We start from the raw sequence: 25,314 nt of genomic DNA, 5'->3' as shown, positions 1-25,314 counted from the left end.
CCATCAGAGGACAAACACTGTGCTAAGCAATGCCAGCTCTGCTGTACAGCAATGACTGACATGCAGCCTGTGGTCGCCCCTGCCTCCGCGCGAGCCCCATGCAGGCAGCAAAGGCTAAATCCCTGCCCATACGCGGAAGGCAACACTCCTCAATCCCCAAGCAACAACAGGGCTGGCCTTCCCTCACCAAGAGATGCCAGTGTGCACCGTGGATGCTCTCTACGCCTGTCAAAGGCTACACAGCTGCTGAGAATCTCACCCACATCTCCCACCAGTGTTGGGCATACCCACAGCGTTCACAGAGCTTGGGTACCACCAGTAGATCCAGTGCAGCAGCTCAGATTTATCTGCCTGAGATAAACATGCAGCTGGCTATCCTCAGAAGAGATTGGTGGGCTCACTTCTTTGCCCTCAATCCAAAAATTGTCACCTGGCTCTGCAAAAACTGCGCCTGCAGCAAGTGATCCCTGCCTGGTTTACAGCCCTGCTCCTGAAGAGGAGCAGAGAAATGCAGCATCACGAAAAAGACTTTTCTTCTGCTTCAGAGCCAGATCTTTGGGTGCTAAAAAGCTGCAATTGCTGCTACATGCTCTGGTGAGTTAGACTGAAGGGAGGCAATGCAATACAGGACAAGCTCCAGAGATACCCACAGGCAAATCCTGACAGTGAGCAAAGGCTGCAATGCCACACCAGGTACACCGACAGCATCTCTGATTTACTCTACAGGAGCCACTGAGCATCCAGTTCCTGCTACACAGAGATGCACCATGCCTGGAGAGTTGAGCAGACCCAATCCGCAGCCAGGAGAACCTCAGAGCTGAATCAATACTCATTATCTCACCCTTTGCCGGCACAGGAGGCTGCAACTCCCAAGCAGGGCTGAAACACCTCTGGGGATCTGCCACAGCCACCTCCTGGGTTGCCAACTCTCCCCTGCCATCGGTGGCAACCTCAGCAGCCACCTGCACGTTGCCACCACTTGGGAAGGCAGCAGGGATGTTGTGCTCCAGGGCGGATCAGCCAACACCTCTATAAACCAAACCTTGGATAAAAACCAGAGAGCAGCAACCATGCAACAGTACCACAGGGCCACCCCCCTCCCGTCTGCCAGCCCTCCTGCCTCCTCCCGCTTCTGCTTTTCAGAAAGCAGAGTGGCTTTTCCTCTGTAGCCGCACCACTTGGACACTGCCAGATCTTCCCATCAGCGCAGGAGCACACCGGAGACCTGGCCCGCCCGTCTCCTCGCAGGAAATGAGCAACAGCCTCTTGGCTGCCAGGACGATGCCTCAGCAGTTTCTAAAAGTGGTGCCCGAGTCAGACGCTCCCCAGGAGAAAGGAAGAAGCCAGAGTGTATTTACAGGGCAAGTGTTTCACATGCTGCTAGCTCCTACAGACACCCAAGCAATCCCTCTACACCCTGCACCTCTGCTGCACACACAGGGCACGAAGGAAGTAGCGGACTGCGCTGGCAGGATGATGAGAAGGACGAAACGCTCCTCAAGGGCCAAAGCAGTCACTCACCTCGCTTGGAAGGCACCAGTTCGCAACTCATGCATGGAGGTGATCATTGGGAGCTTCCAGCTACCATTTGATGCTTCCGATTATCCCTGCTCTGGGCCCAGGGTTGCATTTAAAAGGAATTGCTTCTCACCCTACACCAGCCCTCAGATGTAAGGAAGGTACACAGCGCAGAGCTGGGACAGGCAGGTGAAAGACAGCCAGGCAAACAATTCAGAAACCATCAACAAGTAGCAGACCACCCTGCCGAGAGCTCTGGGAAGCATGCTGCACCATGCTGGCATCTCAAGTTCCCCTTGGGTACCAAATTGTGAAAGGTGGGAGAGAGATTTGGGAAACGAATGACCCAAACCAGGACTAGCCGGAGAGCAGGGGTGCATGACTTTTTGAAGGCACCCACTTGATGGGAAGGTGACAAGAGACTCCTTCAAACCAGCAAAGCATCATAAAGGAGGGAGCAAGATACCTACCTGCTCCACTGCTGCCACTGCTCTTGGCGAGGGAACCTCCCAAGACATTCCGGAAGGGTCAAGAGCTGTGAGTTTCTCCTCGGTAAGCTCCCTCTATACAACCATGTCACTGGGAGCACAGGGAGGTCGCACCCGTGCGAGGGACTGCACCCTCGGCTCTACAGCCCATGATAAATTCACAAAAGACATATGCAGCGCTTTGCTTATGACCCATCTTCCTGCTTCCAGCGCTGAATGGCGGACAGAGGAACCGTTCCCCTCTGCGTGACTGTGAAAAATCCTCTCCCCTCCCCGTGCAAAGACAGGTATGCTTTGGTGAGCACCATCACCCCAAAATAAGAGATGCTGATGTCCTCCCACACATTGAGCGTTGGCAGGTTGTCAGTGTCCTGGACTTGTGCAGAAACCCCTTTGATTCAGGGAAGGGAGGAGCTGGACTTTTCAGCAGCAACATTTGCTGAGATGGCAGCACAGTACCTGCAGATGGCCAACGTTTTCATACAGCTCACCCGCTGAAACCACTGCCGGGGAAATACCATCCCGGCAGATACATCTGGGTCAGCCCGGCAGGAATAAGCCACACAAACCTGCACAGTGTTCATCCAGCTCCAACCAGTGTCTCCAGTGCCTGTACAGAGGGACCAGTACACTCCTTGTACTCTGGGGGTACAGGCTTTTTGCTCGCACACTTACAACTACATCTTTCACATGGGCATTTCTCTAGCCTGAGAAGCGCAGCAAGCAGAAGCAGAGGAGGAGAGAGCAGATGCACATGCACATATGTGCTACCCAACCCTCAGCAGGGTCCCAATTTCTTCAAAACCAAGGAAAAGCTGGAAATTTGCAGCTAACGGAAGGAAGTACTTTCACACATGCACAAAGCCTAAAAGTTAGGAACCTGAGATATAAAATTGAACTAGATATTTAGTGTTCATACAGTTTATCCCATGGCAAGGGATGAAAGGTGCTTGTAAACCTGTGCTGCAGAGCTCAAGCCCGTCTCTCAGAGAGCTGCTGTAAGGCCCTTAGCCTGCCTTTTCCTGCTTCGGTACCCCGAACACCTCAGCCTGAAACACCCAGTCATCTCCCATGCAGATACCAAGTGGTGCGACCCCTGCAGCTGATTCATTTAGTCCCTCATCAGGGACTCAGGCATGGCTGCAGGCCACGCAGGAGGCCTGGAGAGCTGCTGGAGTCCAGCCCCCCCGTGTCCCACCCTGCCGGCTCCTGCTCTGAGCGTTGCTCAGATCCGGAAGCTCCCGGGGTGTGGTGGGGAGAGCGCTCGGTCCAATTTGCTGCAGAGGCTCTTGCGAGCGGCTGACGTCAATAACGCAGGCTGATTTTTCATCTCAGTCCTTCTGTCCAAAACCACCAGAGGGCAGCTTGAAACATAACCACTGATGGGCTTGGCCACATTAAATATTCCATTTCTGAGCACTGAAACCTGCTTGCCCAGCTACACCCCCCACAGTAACTTAAGAGACACCCCACCACACGCTCTCTGCCCTTTTAGATGGGCTTCAGGTGTGATGAAATGAGTGTTAGTGACTCATGGGAGCCCTCCTCCCTGCTGCAAAGCAGCCCCACAGGCCTGCCAGTGCACATCACAGAGGGTCTGTGTCGATTTGGTCCTGAGTGATGCCTACTTTGACAATTCAGGCCCAAGAGCTCCCTGGGGTAAGGACAAGATTTTGCTAATTTCCAGGGACCACTAGATCAGTGGGTGATCAAATACAGCTGTTAACCTCTGACAAAGCTGAGAAGCAGGCAGAGGGCAGCAGCATCCGGTTCAGTCCAAAAAAGAAAAAAAAAAAAACCACCAAAAAAATAACCCAAACCAAACAAAAAACCACCAAACAAAAAAACCCTCTACCCAAGGGAGTCCTCAAAATCAGAGAGGAGCCCTGCTGCAGCATCAGGAGTTTCCTTCCCCTGCCCCTCATCCAGGCTTCTCCGTCTGAGCTAAAGCCAATTTATTTTTTATCCAGGCTTTTTATCCTGGTTTAAACCCATGATAAATGATATTTTTAACTCACCTCACTATAGCGAGGAGTTGGCTGGTTGGCACCAGCTTGCAAGGGAAGAAGAGGGAGGAGGTCCTGGACTTGCCAGGGCGCTTGCGACGGGGGAGCAGGATCTCTGGTTAAGATAACCTCACCGTTGAGCTCAAGCCTGTGCTCTGCTACTAGTTTCTTGCGCAATCCTGGACAAGTCATTTAGGGCAGGAGTTCACAGGAAAGCTCCAGCCAACCAACAACTCCCTGCTCATGGTTTCTTTTTTCCCAGGATGGGTTTCAGGAACTGATTCAGCTCCTGAAAGGGACAGATCACCACCGGGACTAAGGTAACAAAACCAGCAGAAATACACTGCCAGGAGCAGGGGCCTGCTCCTTTTGCCAGCTAGAACTCATTTATTCTTTGTTTAATCATTTTAGGATTCATCTTTACAGTTTTTGAAGCGGCACTTCCCACTTTCATGCTTGACCTTTTGTATTTGTCTTACTTCTCACTAGCGGGAAGGTCTCCCAGGCACCTGAACAGTGACTTGCAGTCCTCAGACAAGAGATCAGGGGTTGAAGATGAGCAACGATGAGGAATGTTTCTCAGAGGAAGGAGAGGATGGGCACCCAGGGCAAAGCAGTGCATCTCCCCAGCACGGGACCCCAGAAACACCCCACATAAAATAGCTGCACAGTGAGGAAAAAAAGAGCCGTTTGCGGAAGTTAAGGCAACAGGAAGGCTGGGTCGGGGCAGTGCTGACACAACAGCTCTCGCAAATCCCACTCAAAGTCTGTTTTTAAAAGGAGGCAGCTGCTACCAGCTGCAAAATGAGACCTAGATGGTGGCCAAGTAACAGAGGACACTGCTGCCTCTTGGGAACACGCCAAAATCATCAGTCTGTTTTTAGCTGTATCTACAGCAGCAAATGGCAGAGACAGCAGGAGCAGATCTGCCAAGTGAAACCATACCCAACAGCAATACAGCGTGTTTTCCAGGGGGCCCTTCAAACTAACTCCAGCCAGGTCCCAAAGTCCCAAACTCCATTCGCTGTTTGGAGGACAATATCTCATTTCAATTTTACCTAGTACAAACCCAGCTAGCACACTCCAAAAACACCGAGATGTGAAACAGAGCACAACATGTATGGGTAACTTGGAGATTTGCACATCAGTCTGACCTAACAATAAAGTAGCTGCACTTTGACAAACCTGCCTTGTGGGAGCCCCCTAAGGAAGGAAGGGCAGACAGACATAACCCAAGCAGGGGCAGTAAACACTGCTTGAAAAACCTTTTGGGCAAGGGGCAGCATTTGCCCAGTGGTGCACGATAGTTTGGTCAATGCCATGGAACAAACTGGTGAAGAGCCTGGGAGACTCGGTGGTGCTGGTAAAGATGCAGTTGCTCAAAAAAAGCTCTTCTCCCAGAGGCCTTATCAAACGTGCCCATCTTTCCTCACAAGATACCCTACACTGGTTTTAATAAGGGCCACACCTAGGTAAGCATAATGCACAATGCTGACAGCAAGAACTAGCACATCGCTGGGAAAGAGAGGGAGGAGAGGAGTATTCTTACATGGCTGAGCAAATGCACTCCCTCCTGGGAAAGCTGCAGAGCTCAGCCTGTCTCACTGATCTCCCAAGCGCTCAAGAAAAGACAACCCTGTTGGTCAGCAGCACTGTTTCTCCCATCACAGGGAAACGGACACGGGACAGCAAAAAAAAAGCCCATGTCTCCAATGTGTTCCTGATGGCACAGCACAGCTTGGAGAGAAAAAACAGCCACCAGTTCAACACAATCTTAGCACCAGTCTCAGTTACAGCAGTCATGCAGGGACCACGCCTGCACCAGGAGCTGCAGAAACAGCAGGGTTAGTCAGAGCAGCTTATACACAGTGGGAAATTTCCACCTATTAACTACACCAGCAAAGGAGGGACTGAGCACATGGGTGTGCTTGAAGTTATCTCCTGCTCAGGAAAGCAACTGCTGCCCTGGAGCACTCTTCCCACCAGTAATCAACCCGGGAGTCCAACCTCCTGGTTTGGATTTCTCATGCAAGTATGCCCCTTCCAAGAGAAGCAGGACTTTTCTCCACATTAAGTACTTGCCTATTTAGCTGATAGTCCCCAATTTCCATATTTCAACTCTGTTGACAACAGCACAGTGGGAAAACAAACTGATTCATGCTATTTGTCACCATGGCATACATGTGTTTACCCGATACAGCCAAACTGGTCAGACTGTGTGCATGCTCCCACCCCCTCCCTAACCCTCTACACCAGATCTGCTCTCCTACCTCCTCCCTTGCAGTCATTTTGGAATCAGCTTGACCACAAAAAAAAGAAACAGGCAGTAGAGTCCACTAATTCAGCAAGAAAGTATCCTGCAAGATGTTATATTTCCATGCAATTAGTGAATGTAATTGTCTCCCTGTACAGCTTAATGGAGCTAATGTGAAGGATGGAGTGGGAACACGCAGCCGAGGCAGGGAATGGGGACGGTCACTGCTTCAGAGACAACAAGCAGCTGACAGAGACACAGAGCCACTTCTTTGAAGTGGTCAACAGAAGCAAGAGCTCTGCTCACTACCTGCTTTTAAGCAAAACTAATTTGGTGTTAGGAACTAGAGATTCACATGAGATCCAACCAAAACCCAGCAATCACTAACCTAGTCCTTGTGCAGGGTAAGTGGCTGTTTAATAGAAGAGTTACACAAATAACCCAAAGATTTCATTAAGAGATTGCTATGCATCCCAGCTATTAAAACAACAAGCTGCTCTTCAGTTTCCATGCAGCCTCCAGTCCCTGAAGCAGTTTTAATACGATTCTTAGATGCTCTATCAGACATTTTGGCCCCTTACAAGAGCCACCATTAACACATGGGGTAGCCAGCCCAGACCTCATGTACTCTTTGTGCTAGTTAGCCACTACAGGTACCTCAAGAATCCTCACAGGCAAGAAGGAAGACAATACTGAGTTGCAGGTGCATCTTCCAACAGGCAAGTCCTCTGCTGTAAAAGCAGTAACATGAGGCAATCCCAGTTCATACCACACACTAGGCTGCAACACTAGTATCAAGGGAAGTGCCAAGTATTCCCACCTGCCTCCAAGACCTTTGCTTCCAAACCTGCTAGCTGAAACCAGTGGTCCCAGAAGGGGAAGAAAGTGGTGGGTTTGCCTGCTTTTGCCCCTGTTTTGCATGCCTTCACACAGGAAGGGAGACAGTCACCAAGGAGTTCTTATGGGAAGCACATATAACCTGGCAACACAGAGAACATCTCGCAGAGCTTGAGAAAGACCTTGCTACTGAGCTCCAGAATAAAAAAAGGCACAGTGTAAAAAAGCCCACGAGCGAAGCTGTTTGAGCTTGTTTAACAAACTCCAGCATCTTGTCCTCTCTCTGGACTGGGACAGCTATGTCCTAGCAGAGTCACACAGCTATCAGACAGACTTTCACAAAGCTAATGCAACACAGAGAGGAAAGAAGTAGCACCGCTCTTTGAAAAGGATGTTTTTCGATCATCCAGCACGTCCAGGATTCCCTCCAGAGCCAAGTTTAACCTCGTGGCACCGATTTAACAGACTAGACCTCTCGCTTAGCCAAATGGACCTGCATGAAAGATCACTGCCAGAAAACATATGCAGAGGGACCAGATAGCAACCCCCATGTAAGGATGCATCCAAGACAGAAAAAGCTTGACTGGGTAACCCTGCTACTTAAAGCAGAAGTCCTACAGGGTTCTCCTTCCACTTCAGAGGCAGTTTCCTGCCTGACTTCATGCAGGCTCTACCTTGGTCACCAGTCTTGCTTCTGGCTTTAGACATACAAATTAGGTTTAGCTCTTAGAAGGTGCAGAAGCCCACTTCAGTCTGCTGTAAGCACACAGAGCAGCCACCAGCAGCACTTTCAACTGGGAGCCCCAGACCTACAGCCAGGCCTCCCCACAGAAGACAGCAATTAAAAACTGAACTGCAAGTTTGATCAGTAGCACTAATCGCTATGAAAAGTGAAAACACACATTTTACGCTAAGCTTTCAGATTACAGCACCCACAAGTCAACTTCTTAAAATAAAAGTGACCTTTAATGAGGCTCTCAGAACATGCTTTAATAATTATTACAAATTATGCATCAACAGTGTAAGACTTCACCATTTCTTTGGAGAATAAAAAAAAAAGGTGTAATAAATCCTGTGTGGTTTTGGGAGGGAGATAAGCATGATGTTATTTGTCCCTTTAGAGGATTTGGTAACTGCCCATGAACAGGGAACATCAGGGAACCTCCAGAAAGACCAGCTTCTTGACAGAAGAGGTGCAAAAGTCCAATAAGCCCCAAAAGCTGACTTTTAATATTTGGGAACATGCACAATGACAAGTATTCCCTTGGTTAAGCACCACCGCGCCTCTCTTCAGAGTTGGGTATGACAGCAAAGACTCTGCATCAAAGACCAGAGCAGTCTTGACAGAACTGAGGCCAGCAGCAGAGACGACGGAAGACATGAACTGACAGGATTAAGCATTAAGGAAAGACCCAAACTAACTTACAAAGAGGAGAGTGGGGCTCGCAAGGGATGAAAGCCATATTTACAAGTTCTTCACACTCAAGAGAAAGGCAAGGGAAATAACTACCCTCAGGCAGGCTTGTGAAGATACTTTATGTTTAATACATCTGAAAAGAATGCATATACAAAGAACTTAGACATGAAAAAGCATTGGTTCAACACTAATGAGTCTACAAGAAATCGGAATTTTGGAAGATGGTGAAGATTCCCTAAATCTTAAAAAAAACTTTGAATTTGCAAGCCAAAATATATTTTTGGTAAAATCCCTACAACACTGCAGTGAGTCTACGTAAAGACCCTGCACACAATCCTCAGCGGGCTGGAACCCATCTTACAGGTTCAGGATTACTTACGAGCACAACGCAGAAAAAGGGGATTCCCTTAACTGGTCCCTATACGGTGCCAAACTACACACTAGAAACCCCTCCCCGCACATCCTTCCTCCTGACACAGGTCTATCTTTCCACCCCTCCCTGAAGGATGCTAAGCCATCCTGTAAAAGATGCACCACCAGGGCCAGCTCCAAAACTCATCTTAACATACACCAGGTCCTTTCAGAGTGTCCACACAGCAGTGTATATGCTAGTCATTGTAAGTGTTTCTCTAATAATTAAGGATCGGCAGAAGATGGATTCGTTAAAAGCCAACTGAATCAGTTGGGCATGCTTTAAAAGGTGCAGTTATTTCTTCATCACATGACAAAAGCTTCTCATGTCAAACACTAAGGAAGAGACTGGCAAGCTAGTTTCAAGTCTGATGGTGCATCCAGAGAAAGGATTCTCCTATCCCTAAGGCTTCATAATTTAGAGGATGGGGTAGAAATTTATGACCTGCACAGTGGAAAGCCAGGGGAAGAGATACAGGGCAACTTCAGAGGAGATGCAGATGCATTTTCTACACTCCTCCTTGGAGGAGCACCAGCTTGGGACATTTTACTTTCCTGTATTTGTCTTTAGTACTAAATTCTGCTCACACCCAGGCTGCTGGCTGGCTGCAGAACAGCCCTAGAAGTTATTGAAACCAGAACCAAGTCTCGCCAGACTGGCATAAGGGACAAGGCTTCAGTAAACAGCCTAGAATTAGTCTGTTACAGAAAAAGTCATCACAAGCATGCCTGGATTTTAAACAAAAAAAAATTAGAAACAGTAAACAAAATAAAAAACTAGTACTGATCAGTGTTTTCTGATAATACATAATTACTCAAAATTAACTAGTTTAACTGAATTGAGGGGGCACTGGGGAATAAACACTAACATTCTCATCTCACACAGGGATCGTGTGGGGGAGATGGGAGTGCAGGGCATTTGTCATTATTGCAAAAACAAATTTTAAAATTTGTATCTTTAGTTTGATTTAAACATTGCTTTTAGTATGACATCAAACACCAGCTTTGCAGAAGGGGCTCTGGAGGGACGTTCATAGCAGCACACACCTGCGAGTCTTCTTCGGCTCCGGAGGCTCCAGGGCAGCCAATATCGCTTCGTCAAATACATTCTTTAGGCCTTTCTGAAAAGGGGCAAAGAGAGAAAGGGGCAGTCTCATTTTTGAGTTTTCACACAAACAAAACCACAGAAAGCTAAGCGGCAGACAAACCCCTCTAATGACGAATCGAGGTTTGCCATCTACCACTCCGAGTCTCCTTTACTCAGCTCGGCTCTGTCCAAGCTGCAGCGCTGCGGTGTGCAGTTCCTTAGCAGAGCATCTGATTTTCCAAACAGGAACGCGAATCCTTTGAGACTAGACCAGTATACTTCACAAGAAGCAACACACAGGTACCGAAGTCATTTCCTTAAGGCAATTTTTATGATTAGTTGGCTACTAACACGTTTCACATGCTAATGACAAAGCAGAAAGTGTTGCATTCAAACAGAAGAGCTTGATCGGGAGCACGCCGGATACAGCAGCGCAGACACCCGTGTGTCAGGGAAGAGAAGAGACAAGGCAAGCATGCAACAATAAATCGGTCCGGTACACACTCTGGTCAGGCTGCCGGCCCCGAAAACACCCGACAGTTAGAAGCAGCCAGGTAGAGCCCAGAAGCTGTGCATGGTATCAGAGAAGTCAAGATGGGAGAAGTACAAAGCGGGTACTGTACATCGCGTTAAGTGTTAAACTGAAGCCAGGAAGTGCAAATCGGAATAAAGCTTCATCAGTCATTTATACAAACAACTGCAATTTTTAATTCCAAAATTTAAAGACAAGCTACAATTGATGTTTTCTCCTTAAAACAATAAAAATCAGAAGCATGAGAGTAAGAAGCAGCTTTACATCTTACAGTAACAGGCTTTAAGGATCTATTATTGAAATGAAGGTCTACCATGTTAGTGAAAGCAAGAATTTTAACAGTTCATAAAGCAGTAGCAAGTACATTGATATTTCCTTCCCCCCAAGGACCGACAAATACTCCACTACAGCACAGACAGCCAAAGCAACAGCAACAGAAAAACATCTCACTGCACAAAGGAGAACCAGAAAACCCTTCACATTACAGCGTAACTTGCAGATCACCGTTTCATGTACTTTTGTCATGCAAATACAGTTAACAAGAGTCACAAGTAGAAATTGAAAAAAAAACCCCACACATCGTTTCTTCCAGTTGGATTCAGGAAGATCAAACATCATGTCTTATTCTTTTGATCGTTCTTTAAATAATGATATAACCACATCCTTTCCCCCAACAGCCTGAATTAGAAAGCTACCCACATCTGGCAACCCAAGCAGCAGAGAGTTAAGCGAGTCCAGTTCATGTTCCACAGTCACAGCGTTTTACTAAAGATCTTAAATATTGTTTTCAGTCCAAGAGCTAATACAGAGGTTGCTCTAAGATGGTAAGCAGACACAACAGCTTTCAATCAAGGTGGTTTTATTCGTTTTTTTTTAACCAGGTTTCTACAGTAGTGGGACAGAGGAAGCAGCAGCAAGAGGGGAAGGAGAAAGTTTAGAATATACAGCACTTCCTTTTGGGCTGAGTTTCCGGAGGCTCGAGGGCAGCTAGGATAGCCTCATCAAACACATTCTTCAGACCTCTCTACAAGACAGAGGGGAGGAGAAAAAACAGCAGCCAGGTTAGAGGATTAGAGAAAAACAAGCAGATACAAAGAGCATTCAGGATAGACCAGGCTGAATTCACAGAGGCAGTAAACAGATTTACTTTGCAAAAAACAAAGTAGATCCCAGGAGGAAATCTCATTTAGATGACCCAGAAGTCAATGTCAGAGGCAGACAGAACATGTGACAGACCAAGTCAGACAAAATGAACACCCAGAAGGGCAGAGGCACAAACACAGCAGCAATTGGCAAGAACACAGGGGTGGGAGGGGCTGCACAAAAGATGGTGGTTTCCATTTCACTGCTGAATATACACTTACAGAGTTCACAGGGGAATAAACACAGTGGAGAGCAGCTTGCCCCACCACAGGGATCCAGAAGGTCAGGTAAACCATTTTTAGTCACCCACTGTGGGTAAGCAAGCACATTCGATGCACGGGCTCACTGCTCCCAACTAGCCTAGCAGCAGCTAGTCCAGACCAAAGGCTCCAAATGTCTCCTCTGCTTTGTGAATTCAGCCTCTGAATAACTGAAGATCTCCAGACAACTGGGAAAACAGGATCTGGGATCGGAGCAGCACCTCTCTGGTAAGCCATCGTCATCTGCAGACACTGGCTATCAGCCTTCTAAGAAGCGATGCAATACCTTACCAGGGCTGCTATTTCCACATTGAGAGCCAGCATGGAAACAGCGCATTTCAGTTATTCGGTTTAGTTACCAAAGCAAGTATAACCACTCAAATCACGGGAAGACAGAAACAGTGTTAAGGATTGGAATAACCGAGATGCAACACCAGACAAGCAGTCACAGAGCTGCAAGGAGTCTGCAGGGATTACACCGGAGCACGAAGCGCGCGCTGCGTTTGCTGTAAGCGCAACAGGAGCACCGCAGTGTGTTACCGCTCCCACACAACGCTGCCAAGTCACACGTGAACACCAGAAGTGAAACCTGGCTCAGGTTATGCTAACTGGACTCGCCTAAATCTACTGTCATGAGTGCAACCTTCGTAAATTCAGAACTGCTTTATCCCAGCCAAAGACAGAAAAGCTTAAATTACTTCCTGTAAACAATTGTAGTCTTCGCAAAATAAAGATTATTGTTTTTTTAAATCATTCAAATGTAACTGGTTTCTCCCGCACAGGTTAGACTGGATATCTCTCTTTTGGAAGGTCTTTAATCTTGTTTTACCAAGGCACATAAATGGGAGATTTCTAAGGCAATTCCATCTGGAAGCACTTAACTCCATCATGTTACATACAAGATTATACTTGAAAAAAACAGAAGTTAAGGAAATTACCACATACAATCATTTTGTACATCCTCTCGGGCAACTTTTTTTTTTTTTTTTCTAATGAGTTGCAACCCAGGCTGACAAAAGAGCTGGAGACTTCAGATAAATAATGCCTATGTGAAGTCTGAGTACTAATTAGATTTTCTTTCTCTGTGAGAATAAGACTGTAGTATAAACTCAATTATGTACTGTTAGATAGATTAAGAACCCAGGCAGGGTCTTAGGGTCAAGAAAACATGCTTCCTTAACTCTCCTAGTCGGGGACTCCTCCTTTGTTTTCCCATTGCACAGGAAAAATTAATTTAAGGGAACAGAATTTGGGATTGGTTTTGAAGGGGTTAGCAAAAAATTCGGATAAAGAAAGAGGGGAAAAAAAAAAACCACACACACAGAGGACAGGGACAAAACTGTTGTGAAAAATGGGACTGGGGTTAAAAGCCTGGATGGTACAAGAGTAACCACCTGAAGGGAACTGTGTTCAATACCACCAGCACACAGACCTCGACACTCCGGTTCAAGTAACACCGCTCCTGTGCTGCCCTGGAGAACAGGCTGAGCTCAGGCTCCCTTCACATCCTCCATTCATTTAAGACACATCATAAATCCGTGTCAAAACTGTCAACCCAGCATCAGGGTGAAAAAGGAACAGAATTCAAAGTTCTCCCTTTTGTTAGGTACCAGGATTGAGCTTCACAAAGGTGACTCAGACACTGAACTCCCTAAGTGTAAAAGAAGCAACAACCATTTCAGTTGTAATCCCTTTATCGCTCACCTTTTCCTAATAGCAAAGCATTACCCGCTTTTTACAGTGGTATTGGGTACTATTTTGAAGAGACAAGTTGAAGACAGACATTGAAAATGCCTTCATCACAAAAAGGGATTCCACCACCTGAGGAAAGGGCAGATAGAACCGACTTCTCAGCACCGCAGAGTCATCCAGACTCAGGCAAGAGATATTCTGTCTTTACAGAAGAGATTCAGAAACTCAGCCCCTTACGACTCACTAGTACTTTCAGAACATTGCCTCTTCCACAGACAAGCAAATTCTTCCTCCCAGGAAAACAAACATGCTCTGGCTCCATGATTTTGTGATTACTTGCTACTGTGGTGTCAAAGTCATTTGCAAATTAGTTTAGAAGGAAAAAAAAACAACACCCTGGACAGCTGAAGTGAACTGTGTAGACTGAAGCCAAGGTAAAGAGAGAGTGAACTACCCAGCTTAGTCTAGCTTCGGTTGAAACCAGCTACTATAACATTGCCTTGCAGGTAGGAAAACAACCCTCCCGGCTAGGAAAGCCAGCCGACTTCTGTGTTTAGCAAGCTGCCAGCTAGATCACTGCCAGGAACTTCGAACAACCCTTTGCAGACAATCTACACTTCTGTTTGGCAGCTATTATTGACTGACTGAGAATTAAGCACTTTGTGAGGGGAGTCAAAAACAAATGAAGTAAGAACAGAGCAGATGCAAACCGACTAGTCTTCCAGGTGAGAAGGCTTCTGAACCTTCCTCCCACGTTACTCTTGATTCTTAAAACCACCAATGGGTACAAAAGCACTAGTGCTCTGGAAGAAATTCAGGCTGAGCTTCCAAGTGCATAAAGCTGTTCTCTGCAACAGATACAGTTTATCCTATCTGGAAATAAAAAGAATGAATAAACACTGAAATTTTTAATCATATCAACTCTTACTCTGGTAATTTTAAGTGCTTCCATGCAATTTGAGCAGACTAAACAAGGCGAGTTTAAAGCTACAGAGGAAAGGGTCTTAGTGAGCAATACAGGACAAAAAGTCCTGGTATGTCTTTATCCAACTAGCAGGTTCTACAGCCTAGTTCGCAGCAGAAGTCTGGCACATCCTGAAGCCATCTAAAACAGTATTTCAGGACTGAACGGATCTAAGAGAATTAGCTCAAGCACAAATAACCCTCAGCTTGCATGTGGGCAGTAAAGAAGCACAGCCAAGACCAACTTTTGATCAAGGATTGCCCAGATGAACTGCACTGCACTGCGCCTCACCACACCACCTCCAGTGCCAGTGTCCCGCGCAATTCCATCAAAAGCCTCTTTCTTGTCAGCAAACACTCAGGCAAAGCTTTGTTAAAAAGAAAAAAGGAGTCTCAGGATCCCAACTGGAAGAGGCAACCTGCAATCTGGGCAAAAAGGTGCAAGATAAGCAAAACTTCAGGTTTCGTGAAGTTTAGCAATAAAGCTTTGTGCTTAAGATACTACAGATGAATGCACAACAAAACTGAGAAGAGCGAAGGACTTGAAACTCTGCACTTCTAGTTCCATGCACATCAGGTAGGGACAAATTCTTTACAGAGCAGTGTTAAAGAGTTGTAGTCAATTCTGCAAGAGTAGACACGCAAAATTAAGTTCCTAGGGCATCCAAAGTCAAGGCAACCAGCCAGCTAGCCAGCCAATGGCTCTCATCCTCTCCCCCTAGTATTCCTACCTTAAAGGGAAAGGATAATCAGGTTTCCTGGCCTTAAAACAGCTATTTAAGTTGGCTTTAGACTCATGTTCACAAGTTAATTCACACAGCATCATCATGTTTATATATTAAGAACCATTTCATTGTTATTTTCTGTTTCAACAGAACTTTCACCTCATGGCAGACACAGGAAACATAGCTCACCACCAACTGCACAGGAAGAGAAAGAAGTTCTCACAAGTATGAAGGCTTCTAGTCTTAGAAGTACCAGAACTGACTTTTCTGAAAGGTTTTTTTTCTTTGCCTCTCCTTCAGTAGTGAGCTGCATTCTGTGTCCTAACCCACTTATTGCCCATAACACACCTTCTAGGTTTTCAATAGCTATTTTCCTCCAACACAAAAGCAAACAGTGAGCACATCCTCCTCCATCACCCCTCTGCACTACACCTAATCTTCACAGGCTGACTTTCTTTGTACCGCTGCCAACTCCTTGTGCTTTAGAACAAGAGGACAAAGAGAAAGCCACCGTGTCAACAGCAGAAACAGATCTTATGCCCTTTCACATCCATATGGAGCTGGTTTTCCCCATAACTGAAAAAAGTATAGAATATAAGCAAGCAAAAATGGTCAAAGACCAACTCTCACCTGCGTAAGTGCAGAGCATTCCACATATTTGACAGCCTTCAGGTCCCGGGCCAGTTTTTCAGCCGTCTCTGGAGTTATGGGCTTCTGCTTGTTCTTGGCAAGTTTCTCAATTGTTGAGGGATCATCTCTTAGATCAATCTGGGTCCCAACAAGCAGGAAAGGAGTCTTTGGACAGTGGTGAGTAATTTCAGGTACCCACTAAAGACAGAGAAGACAATGTTTGTTACTAACCACCTAAGATAACTCCTGACCTATTTCCAAAAATCACTATAGCAGTAGCTCCCTTTTTAGGCAGAGTTCAACCAACCTTTTCTTTCACATTTTCAAATGAAGAAGGAGACACCACTGAAAAACAGACCAGAAATACATCTGTCTGTGGATAGCTGAGTGGTCGTAATCTATCATAGTCTTCCTGACCTAGAAGAGGTGAAAATTAACACAGTATTAGACCCAGACAACAGAACACTGCCCTTTACAGGTAGTTCGAAGGCATATCCCAGCACAATAGCATTACTGTGATTAATCCTAACTCTTAAGCAAATACACATGCCCTGAACCCAAACATTCAAAGATCCTATTTTCAAATTCAGAATTCATTCAGTTGCTATGTAACAATGAGCTGCTTAAAGTCACAGGAGAGCTGGGAAGTCTGATAGGAGTACGCTCTAGTAAATTTTTAGAACAAACAGGCTCAGACTGCATAAAGCTTTCCTCAATTATAACAAAAAGTTGCAGAACATGGATCTGGTTATAAATGAGGTCTTCTGCACCTAGTACATTCATTAAAAGTATTACGCCATCAAATTTCATCACCCTGCAAAAAACCCTGCAGTTGGGGGGGGAGGAAGCAGTTATGTTCACTAGAACGTTCTGACCTATGCTTGCAAACACTTAATGAAGTGTCCTCCAAGCAGCAAGAGAAGAATGCTGCTAGTATAGGTAAGTGTGTTCAGGCCGTCCAGCAGCATTCCCCTAAAAATGCAAAGTCCCAGCACTGGCTGAGCTTCAGAGGAAGCCAGGTTCTTCCCTGTGGGTTGGTAAGAGCTGGCAGTCCCTGCAGGCCACCACTAGCACTGACCCACCAGCCCAACTCTGCCCAAGCTCATTCTTAAACTTCCTCCTGCTTCATTCAGTAGCACTGTGCTTTTAGAAAGCAAACCTGGCACTAAAGGAGCTGCTGTACTCACTGGCAACCAAATCAGAAACACTTGTTCAAAAAGCTTCATATTTCAACTGATGCTCTCTCACCTACCATACAGGACAAAGACCTTTGAGATCTTGAAGGAGATGACTCAACACCTGGGACATCTCAGTAGAGGAAGATCTACAGTTTGAAGACAGAGGCCTAAATAGCTTGTTACAGCTGTCATGCTTGGCTGGACACAGAGGAGCTAAGCACTGACCAAAACATCTTGCTGTTTTGAACTTGTACTATGAAGCAAAGATTTTTTTTTTTTTTTAATTTGACAGTAATAGGAGTTTTATCAATTGTTAAGTTCTGTAACTTGTGCCGGCTACTATTTAGCAAAAAGCAGGTGACCTTTAAAGAACAAAAGCTTCCCACTTCAGCAGCCCAGCTCCAAAAGGAAAGCCTTTATATTCACAAGTGCTTGAAGAAAGCCATCCGTTAAGTTTTCAGAATTACTAGATGGATTGCTGCACTCATGTTGACAGACAGTCCATGGATATGCATATCTACAGGTGCAACAATTTACAGAGGCCCAAACCCACAGGACCTCAGAGGCAAACGGGGCAGAGAAGGACCTAACACAGCTTTTACCCGTGCAGGTACCACAGTGCTATAGTTGACACCCATTTAAGTACCAGTCCCTGCAGCAGCATACACAACGTGGCAGGAAGGAGCCTCTCGTCTCTACTAAGCTCCTTATCCATGAACTAGGCAGTCTGCAGTAACTAACACACAAATCGCATTTAGGTGAAGAATGTGAAGAGCTAATTGAAGCTATAGCATTTAATTGGAAGCATAAGATCATTTCATTAATCGAGTAAGAGACTAATGATGCATCTGTAAGAATATATCTGGAAACAGTCAGATTAAGTTCTACGAAGCCAATTTTAAGTAACAGTTCGTCAACTAAGCTCTCTGGAAGGACTCTCATGAAGGAGAGTTTACAATACCAGGTACTACCATACCACTTTAGTATTATTACAAGTTGGGGACTGGGTAACTAGCAATCAAACAGTTTCTGCCCTTTCTTGCTAAATTTTCACATGTGCAAAGCAACATGTGTAGTTGTTTAATCATTGCACACTTCTCCAGCAGAAATTGAGATACAGTCCAATAACCATAAACAAAGAAGCCTGCAGATTTACTTTTAATTTTAAAAAAACCCACCGTGAGCGGGTTTATGAAACTCCACACAACATCCTGATTTCATCCATATTAAGAATGCAGACATATGCCACATGCACATCTAAGGTGTTCTAATGTTAGGCATTCTGTCTTGACATCTGGTCAAAATCGGCTATTTACTAAACAAAAGCCACACACAACACAATGTGTTGTATTTTATTCAACACAATTGTCTCCTTTAATTTTGTTTAAAAACATGGAAACCCCTTATCTTTCAGGTATCCCCTAGATTAGAGGTCAAAGTTTGAAACTTGTCATCTGGTGTCACAAAATAAAACAGCTCTAAAGGAAGTGGAAGGTTGTCTTGGTTTGGTTTGGTTTTGGGTTTTTTTGGTTTTGGTTTTAAATAAACTCAATTTAACAACTCACCAAAGGTCAGGAAAGAACAGTTAATAAAGATTTTGCTCTTTCATAAAAAAAAAAAACCCACACAAAAACACCTGTACGTCTTCATGTTCATATCATCTCAACCAAATCCGGTGTAGTTACAATGACACAGACACTTGATTTCTCACCTGCAGTATCAAAGAGGCCTAGGGTGTAAGGCTCTCCTCCAATCATCACTGTTACAGCATAGTTATCAAAAACCTGGTAAGAAAAAAAATAAAAGCACATTTAAGAGGATGTGAATAAGCCATCTTTCAAATCATGTCCTACTCACCTTGCCAGACCACCTCTGATTTGTACAAGAGTCATCTGCACAGGGTAACAGAGGCCATTAGACTTACAATGCTGTTACCACCATTATGGCTGTTAACAGGACAATTCAATTTGGAATAGGGATGCAAGAGCTGTTTCCACGAGGGATCTCAAGCCCAGGCACACCAGGTACACCACTGCATAGAACAGGGTAAAAGCCACTGAGCAAAACACCTGCAACAGCTCTAGCCTGTAATTGTAGAGGTTTCCCACATTGCCACAGAAATTTCAACCTTCACACTTGGTCTGACCCAGTAAGCACATCCCCACACAGGCAGAACTGATAAACTTCAGCCCTGCCCTTCAGGGCACAGAGCTATGGGGCTGCTTCTCACAGGACCGAGTCTCCTCTGAAGTCCGTCTTTCTGACCATCCAGGGAATTCAATGCAGACTCCATCTCTTCAACAGGAATTTATCCTCCATCTTTGGAGGAAGCAATATAGTTCATCGAAATCAGTCTGTGCCAAATTCACTCTCAATCTAGATGGAAAATCCAGCTCCAGAAGATCAAGTATTGTCTCTGTACAGAATCTGGCACAACGGTACTGCGCTCTAGGGCAGACCTGCTACACAAGGTAGCCAACACGACCAAAAAAATGCTTCCCCCAGTAACTTGTTTACAACACAACTGAGCATGAGGACCTACCCAAAGCCTTCTCCTTCAACACCCACATACTCAGCATTAAGGAGTCAGTACCCTTAATTTCAATAACCACTTTATCTTCAGAACCGCAACAGACCGTATTTCAGAAAGTGCCTTTGGCAAGAAAATCCTTCCCACTAAAAAAAAAACCAAACAAAAAACAAACCAACAGCCTGTCCCTGCAGACTGTGCTGCAAGGTTACTCGCAGACAGTCGAGATCTCTGAAAGAATAGGGAAGCTCTGCTTCAAAGTAAATCTGAAGTCTGAGCAGCTCCCACAGCTGAAGTAAACCACACCATTAAAGAGGCCAGCAGTCATCTCAAAAGCTTTTCATGGAAGTGAGGAGGGAGGGACACGGAGAAATAAGCAGTCACATGCATCTATTAACAGGGTTTTAGTAAGAGCTTAGGTCCTTGAGAAAATCCCACTAAAAAATGAGATAAGACCAGCAAGACAGCACTTGGAAGCTGAACTTCCAAGGGTTCAGATCCTTCTCCTTTCCCCCTGACTGCCCTGGTTAAAGCAATACCTGACACCACACATTTTTTCCACTTTTCACAACTCACAGCGACTGAGATAGCAGCTATGGCCACAGCATGCTGCACATCCCCAGGAATGTCAGCTAGAAGCAGAAGTCACCTGTCATTCTCTTTTGAATTAGCATTCAAGATTTTAAAGTACTGCAAGAGATTAAAACATTCATCTCCATTACCTGCAGCCCAACCCTTCACACATCGCACTGAGTTTGCCTTACTGAACGAACACTCCAGAAAGTGTCCAGCTACAAATAAGACCTTCAAGGCTGGAGGAGGGTGGAAGGCATTTCACACAGCACATTCGATATGCCACAACTACTACTTCAAGAGTCCAAAGGACAGGTCAGGATGAGAACTCATCTATTGCTAGGTACAGAACAAGAAACTGGAATACTCTACGCTGAAGGTCAGAGCATTTACTCTTTCAGATGTCAAAAGATGGTCGGCAGCTTAATCCCCCAAAGACATGCCCTCATTTTTGCCCAGTGAACAGCAAGTTGATACCACCACTTGCGGCTGCCCCTTAAGGGGATTAGCATGCATTTTCCCCTCACTATTTTTTGGTGAGTTTTTTGTGGGCTTAAGCTCCCTAAGTGCAAAATGGAATTTTTTATTTTTTAAGGTACAGCCACTATTGAAAAAGTCTGGGGTTCAGCTCTAAGGAGGCCACGGTTACAAGGCTAGCCTTCAGACAAATCTGGCAACTGCAGGCTCATCGCATAACCCACAGACAACTTCATCTTCAGTTGTGCCACAGGCTCAAAATCAGAGCAAAAATTAGCTCAACAAGTTTCAATTCCTGCCAGTGCTAGACAGCCCATTACAGCAGTTGGCATGAGCTTTTGTGTGACAGGACTTGCACATGATTTGCCACTACCCAGACGTTGCCAGTGCCTGTCCACAGACATGCCCTATGCCACCTTTTTTTGAGAACGGCAATGAGATCAAAAATACGCAGGTGACAAACCAGGTGCCGTACCAGCATGAAATCCCATCTCCCACTGAGAAATATCCTCAAAAAAAAAAAAAAGAGAGAAAGAGCTGCAGAACACTGAGCCAAGTGGAAGAAACTGATCTATTAGTCGGAACTGGTGCATTCTCCATGGATGTTCTGGCCACACTGCTGCACAAGCATAGCTACGAAGGGCAACAGCACAGGCAGTTCACAGCAGGCGCTCCCGTGCCTACAGACACGGCATAGCTCCGTTTGAAGTCAGACTGTTACTGATTTGCTAAAGCACCCTACTTTCCACTAATTGCTCTGTGCCCTGCACTGCTGGACACCCTCAAGGTAGAAGGGTGCCACCTTCATCTCAAGGGAGACTTCGTGGCAGCTGCTACAGTTGGATTCCTAGTGTTTGTCGCCACACTGGCCCCGATTTACCAGCTTCTCAAAAATCAGAAATTTATCTCCAGGTTTTTTTTGGTGCTTAAACATTTTTATTAAGCAGTTTTCAGTCCTACCCACTTTATTCTAGGGCCCTTATTCAGCCACACACATTCTGGGAACATTAAAGCTAGTTAACTCTCAGACAGGTTGCTTTCATTTTGGGAACGGTGCAATCTGTTATGTTTCTTTGCTCATTTATTACTAGAAGTATTAACTGGAATATCACAGGTTACTTACCAGTTTCCAGTGTATGAAATATGCCTCCAGGCCACCCACAGAATTAGGAATAGGTCTGTGATATTCCCAGAACAGTGAGTGCCTCAAGCCATGAGGTTCAGTGGTAAATACTATTCCAGAAACACGGGACAGCTTTAAAGGCATTATAAATAAGCCTTAGCACACCTTAAGCACACTTTACTGGCAAGGAACTTTGTTTCTTTGAGTAGCTTTTCCATATTGCTTATTAGCAGGGATTTACAGACAGTACTACCATCTGCAGGACAGCAGACAAACTTGCAAGCCTTAAAAATACACATTTTACAATTATAACATTTTTCAACATAATTAAGGGCCATTTCACTAGGGATAAGTATAGAAACGCTCACTGCCTGAACTCCCTGACCTCTCTCATTTTGTCTTGACCATAAAGAATAGCTTAAATAGGGCAAGCAGACTTCCACAGACGCAGCACAGGATGTGGTTGATCTAGACACATCACAGCAGGATACTTAACACCACTCTCAAAAACTTGAGAATGGCAAAACACAGTTTCAAATGCAACTTCTTCCCTCCCATAATGAGAGGAACTCCATGAGATGAACTTAGGTTTCCATTTCTACAGCACAACACTCAGGTTCCTAACAGCGGTCACTGCATTCAACCTGAAACTCTCAGCTTTGGGAGTCCTTTCATCTTTAGTTCCAGATCTACAACTAAACACAAACATTTTTGTTCTGTGGAAGTCTGTCCTATTCTTAACAAACCTCAAATTTGGTAAGCTGAAGATCTTTGGGTAGTGTACAAAACCAATACCTCAAAAAGAGGCAAAGTTCATTGCAACTTCTTTTCCACAAAGAGAGGATATTTTTATAAAGCAGCATCTATTCTGAAAGAGCTGTCAGGGAAGAGCTACCCTGCATCTCAGAGGAGCTATCTGTTCTTTTAATAATAACAGAAAAGATCATTTACTCTTCCACCAACAGGTATTCAACCTCTTCACAATGCATTTCCAGATCCAAATTTGTCTGAGGCATCTGGATAAACTCTTCAATTTGTACACGTGTAGAAGATGGCGTTTTCAGGTCCATAACAGAGAAAACTAATAAAAAGAGCATCCAGAAGTCAAAGTCTCTTGCAGCAACCTCACTAAAAAACTGAACCACTTCAGTGTCAGCAGGCTGATCTTCATATGCAATATTAAGAAAAAAAGCACTTTTCTATTAGAAAGATAATGCACAGGCAATCAGCAAACCATTCCCAACTTGATCCTTAGATAAGCCAAGGGACTCAGTATCTCAGAAAACTGAGCCTACAAGACTCAAAAAGGTTACTTAGAAACAGTCAAGGACTACACACAAAGATGGCAAGTGTTTGGAAGTACAAATGAATGAGACTGGGCAGTCTAGATCCAAACAGGAATTCAGCTAGGCGTGTGTGAAATAACTAGCCACACTCCATAGTTCACTGCACAACCTCTGCATCTCTCAGAGTTGCAAAGCAGAAATGAGCATCAGAAAATGTTAACTGTAGTCACCAACTATTCTAGCAACATAAAATACTACTTTCCCTAAAAATGAAGATGTGGCAAGAACTGAGAGAGCAAGCGGGGAAAGCAAGCATTCCTACTCCTTGCTCTCCGCTTAGCAGTCCGAACAACTGCAAATAATCTTGGTCACATAATTCTGCTGATGGTGGTCAAACAGAAGCCCAGCTTCTGCGAAGCAGTCAAGCAGCAGGAACTGACCAGATACAGGAAAGGCATCCCAGAACTACCAGGCAGCCGCACTGTACCAAACACACTGATTACTACTCTCCCATGATGTATTACTTAGTCTCCAACAGGAAAGCAGGCTGTAAGAACAAGTATTAAGGCGTGCATGCCACAAAGGAAACTCATGCTGCCCTACCCCACCATGCCCAAAGAACAACCAGAGCCATTCTCACACTTACCGTTGGTACGTATTCCGATGGGAATTTATTTGTTGTGTAAGAAATTAAGAGACAGGTTTTACCAACAGCACCATCACCCACAACTACACACTTGATCGTCTGCATAGCTGAAGTCTACTAGAATATCAACTCCAATGAGAACCTAGAAGGAAAAAAAAAAAAGAAACACATATTTAGATGTTTCTCACTATATAGCAGTACACATCATTGATGAGCTTTGACTGGAGCCCAAACCACTATCAGCACGTATGGGATCTGAAAATGAGAACATTTCGAGATCAGCTGGTAGATCCCTTCTCTCCATCACACACACAAGATAGGAAGCTGCTTATTTTCATAAATGTAAATACCTCCTCCCTACAGCTAGACCCCTTCTCCCACTGCATACAATTGCCAACCACCACCTAAGACACGGTCACTCTTCTACATTGTGAAGGAGGACTAGGTAAATTCAGTGTGCTTTTTTTTTCCTAGTTACTTAGGAAAAAAGTCTTACGGCCTTTCCAGACTGTTTTTAGTGCATGGAAGTACCCAGCAATTAGATGCACCGAAAGTCAACAGCGTAAACTTTGGTCTTGATAGCTGCTGAGAAACATACATGCCTCCCAACAGATCTTCCCTCTGCAGAGCACTTCAGTAAAGAGAGCTCAGCAGAGGGAAGATCTGAAAGAGCTTTGAAACTAGTTTATGGGATAAAAATAAGTAGGTACAGACAGAAATAAACATGATTAATTGCTCCTCCCCCTGCCTTTTTTGCCTTTCTTTTATGTTGTTGTTGGGGGGGTCTTTGTTGGGTTTGGGGTTGGTTTTTTTTTTTTTTTACAGCTCAAGTACAGTTCTACAACCTTTTGGTTAAAGTCACTACTTAACATGTACCTTTATCCCCACTGTGAAGTGGCTAACAGCCCTGAGAAGCTCAGCAGGGCGCCCAGTTCCCAAGGAATCGTATTACTCTCCAGACATTACAAAATCATGATGCACCCAGCTACTTCCACAGCACAGACTTTAGCACACGAGCTAAATCAATATTTGCCATCAATACCTCCTCCAAACATTATTTAGTTACCTCCAGTGCCAGACACAGCTGCCCTTCATTAATATAGTTTTAATTAGAAAAAGTACCAGGCCTCTGGCCATTCATTCACATACAGGTGTGAAATCCTGACACCAGTATACCTAGGGGCAAAGCTCCCACTGACTTTCAACATTTCCATATTATTGGGAGTATTTTTATTTACAACAACAAAGACTTGCAAAGCAAGTTACCCCCTGCCAGGGGGGTGGTGGAGAGGACAAGAAGAGTCATCCACTGCAGCAAGTTTACCCTCAGCACGGTGGCAATGCTTTAGCCTAGGATGGATGTTGCCATGTCTCTCAGTCCTGCGTAACTGCATCAAAAAAAAAAAAAATTGAACCGATCCCTACTGAACTATGCCTTTGGACACTTCCTGGGGATTTCACTTCTCAGAGTGATCTGGAAGAAGTACAACGCAATTCCAAGTTTTTGAGTGTTCTGGTCGTAGCTAGCAACATGATCT

General features: G+C 45.1%; 1 protein-coding gene across 3 annotated transcripts; it reads right to left on the bottom strand.

The window, feature by feature from the left end:
• Positions 1 to 8,625: 8,625 nt before the first annotated feature.
• CDC42 (cell division cycle 42) lies at positions 8,626 to 23,922 on the bottom strand. 3 transcript variants are annotated; one of them, XM_009889825.1, is made up of 5 exons: positions 23,777 to 23,922; positions 18,853 to 18,925; positions 16,271 to 16,380; positions 15,964 to 16,161; positions 8,626 to 10,052 (listed from the first exon to the last, which is right to left on the bottom strand). In XM_009889825.1, exons 1-5 carry the CDS (start codon positions 23,879 to 23,881, stop codon positions 9,963 to 9,965), a joined length of 576 nt encoding a protein of 191 aa, XP_009888127.1. In that variant the 5' UTR covers positions 23,882 to 23,922; the 3' UTR covers positions 8,626 to 9,962. The 3 variants fall into 3 exon arrangements, with proteins under 3 accessions (XP_009888127.1, XP_009888126.1, XP_009888129.1); XM_009889824.1 differs by having other exon boundaries at positions 9,053 to 10,052; positions 15,958 to 16,161; XM_009889827.1 differs by lacking the exon at positions 8,626 to 10,052 and adding an exon at positions 10,703 to 11,574.
• Between the last annotated feature and the right edge of the window lie 1,392 nt (positions 23,923 to 25,314).

The sequence above is a fragment of the Charadrius vociferus genome, unplaced genomic scaffold, assembly GCF_000708025.1.
Source record: "Charadrius vociferus isolate BGI_N301 unplaced genomic scaffold, ASM70802v2 scaffold727, whole genome shotgun sequence".
NCBI classification, from domain to species: domain Eukaryota; kingdom Metazoa; phylum Chordata; class Aves; order Charadriiformes; family Charadriidae; genus Charadrius; species Charadrius vociferus.
Note: the sequence above shows the minus strand (reverse complement) of the source record. Positions and strands in the feature narration are given on the sequence as shown.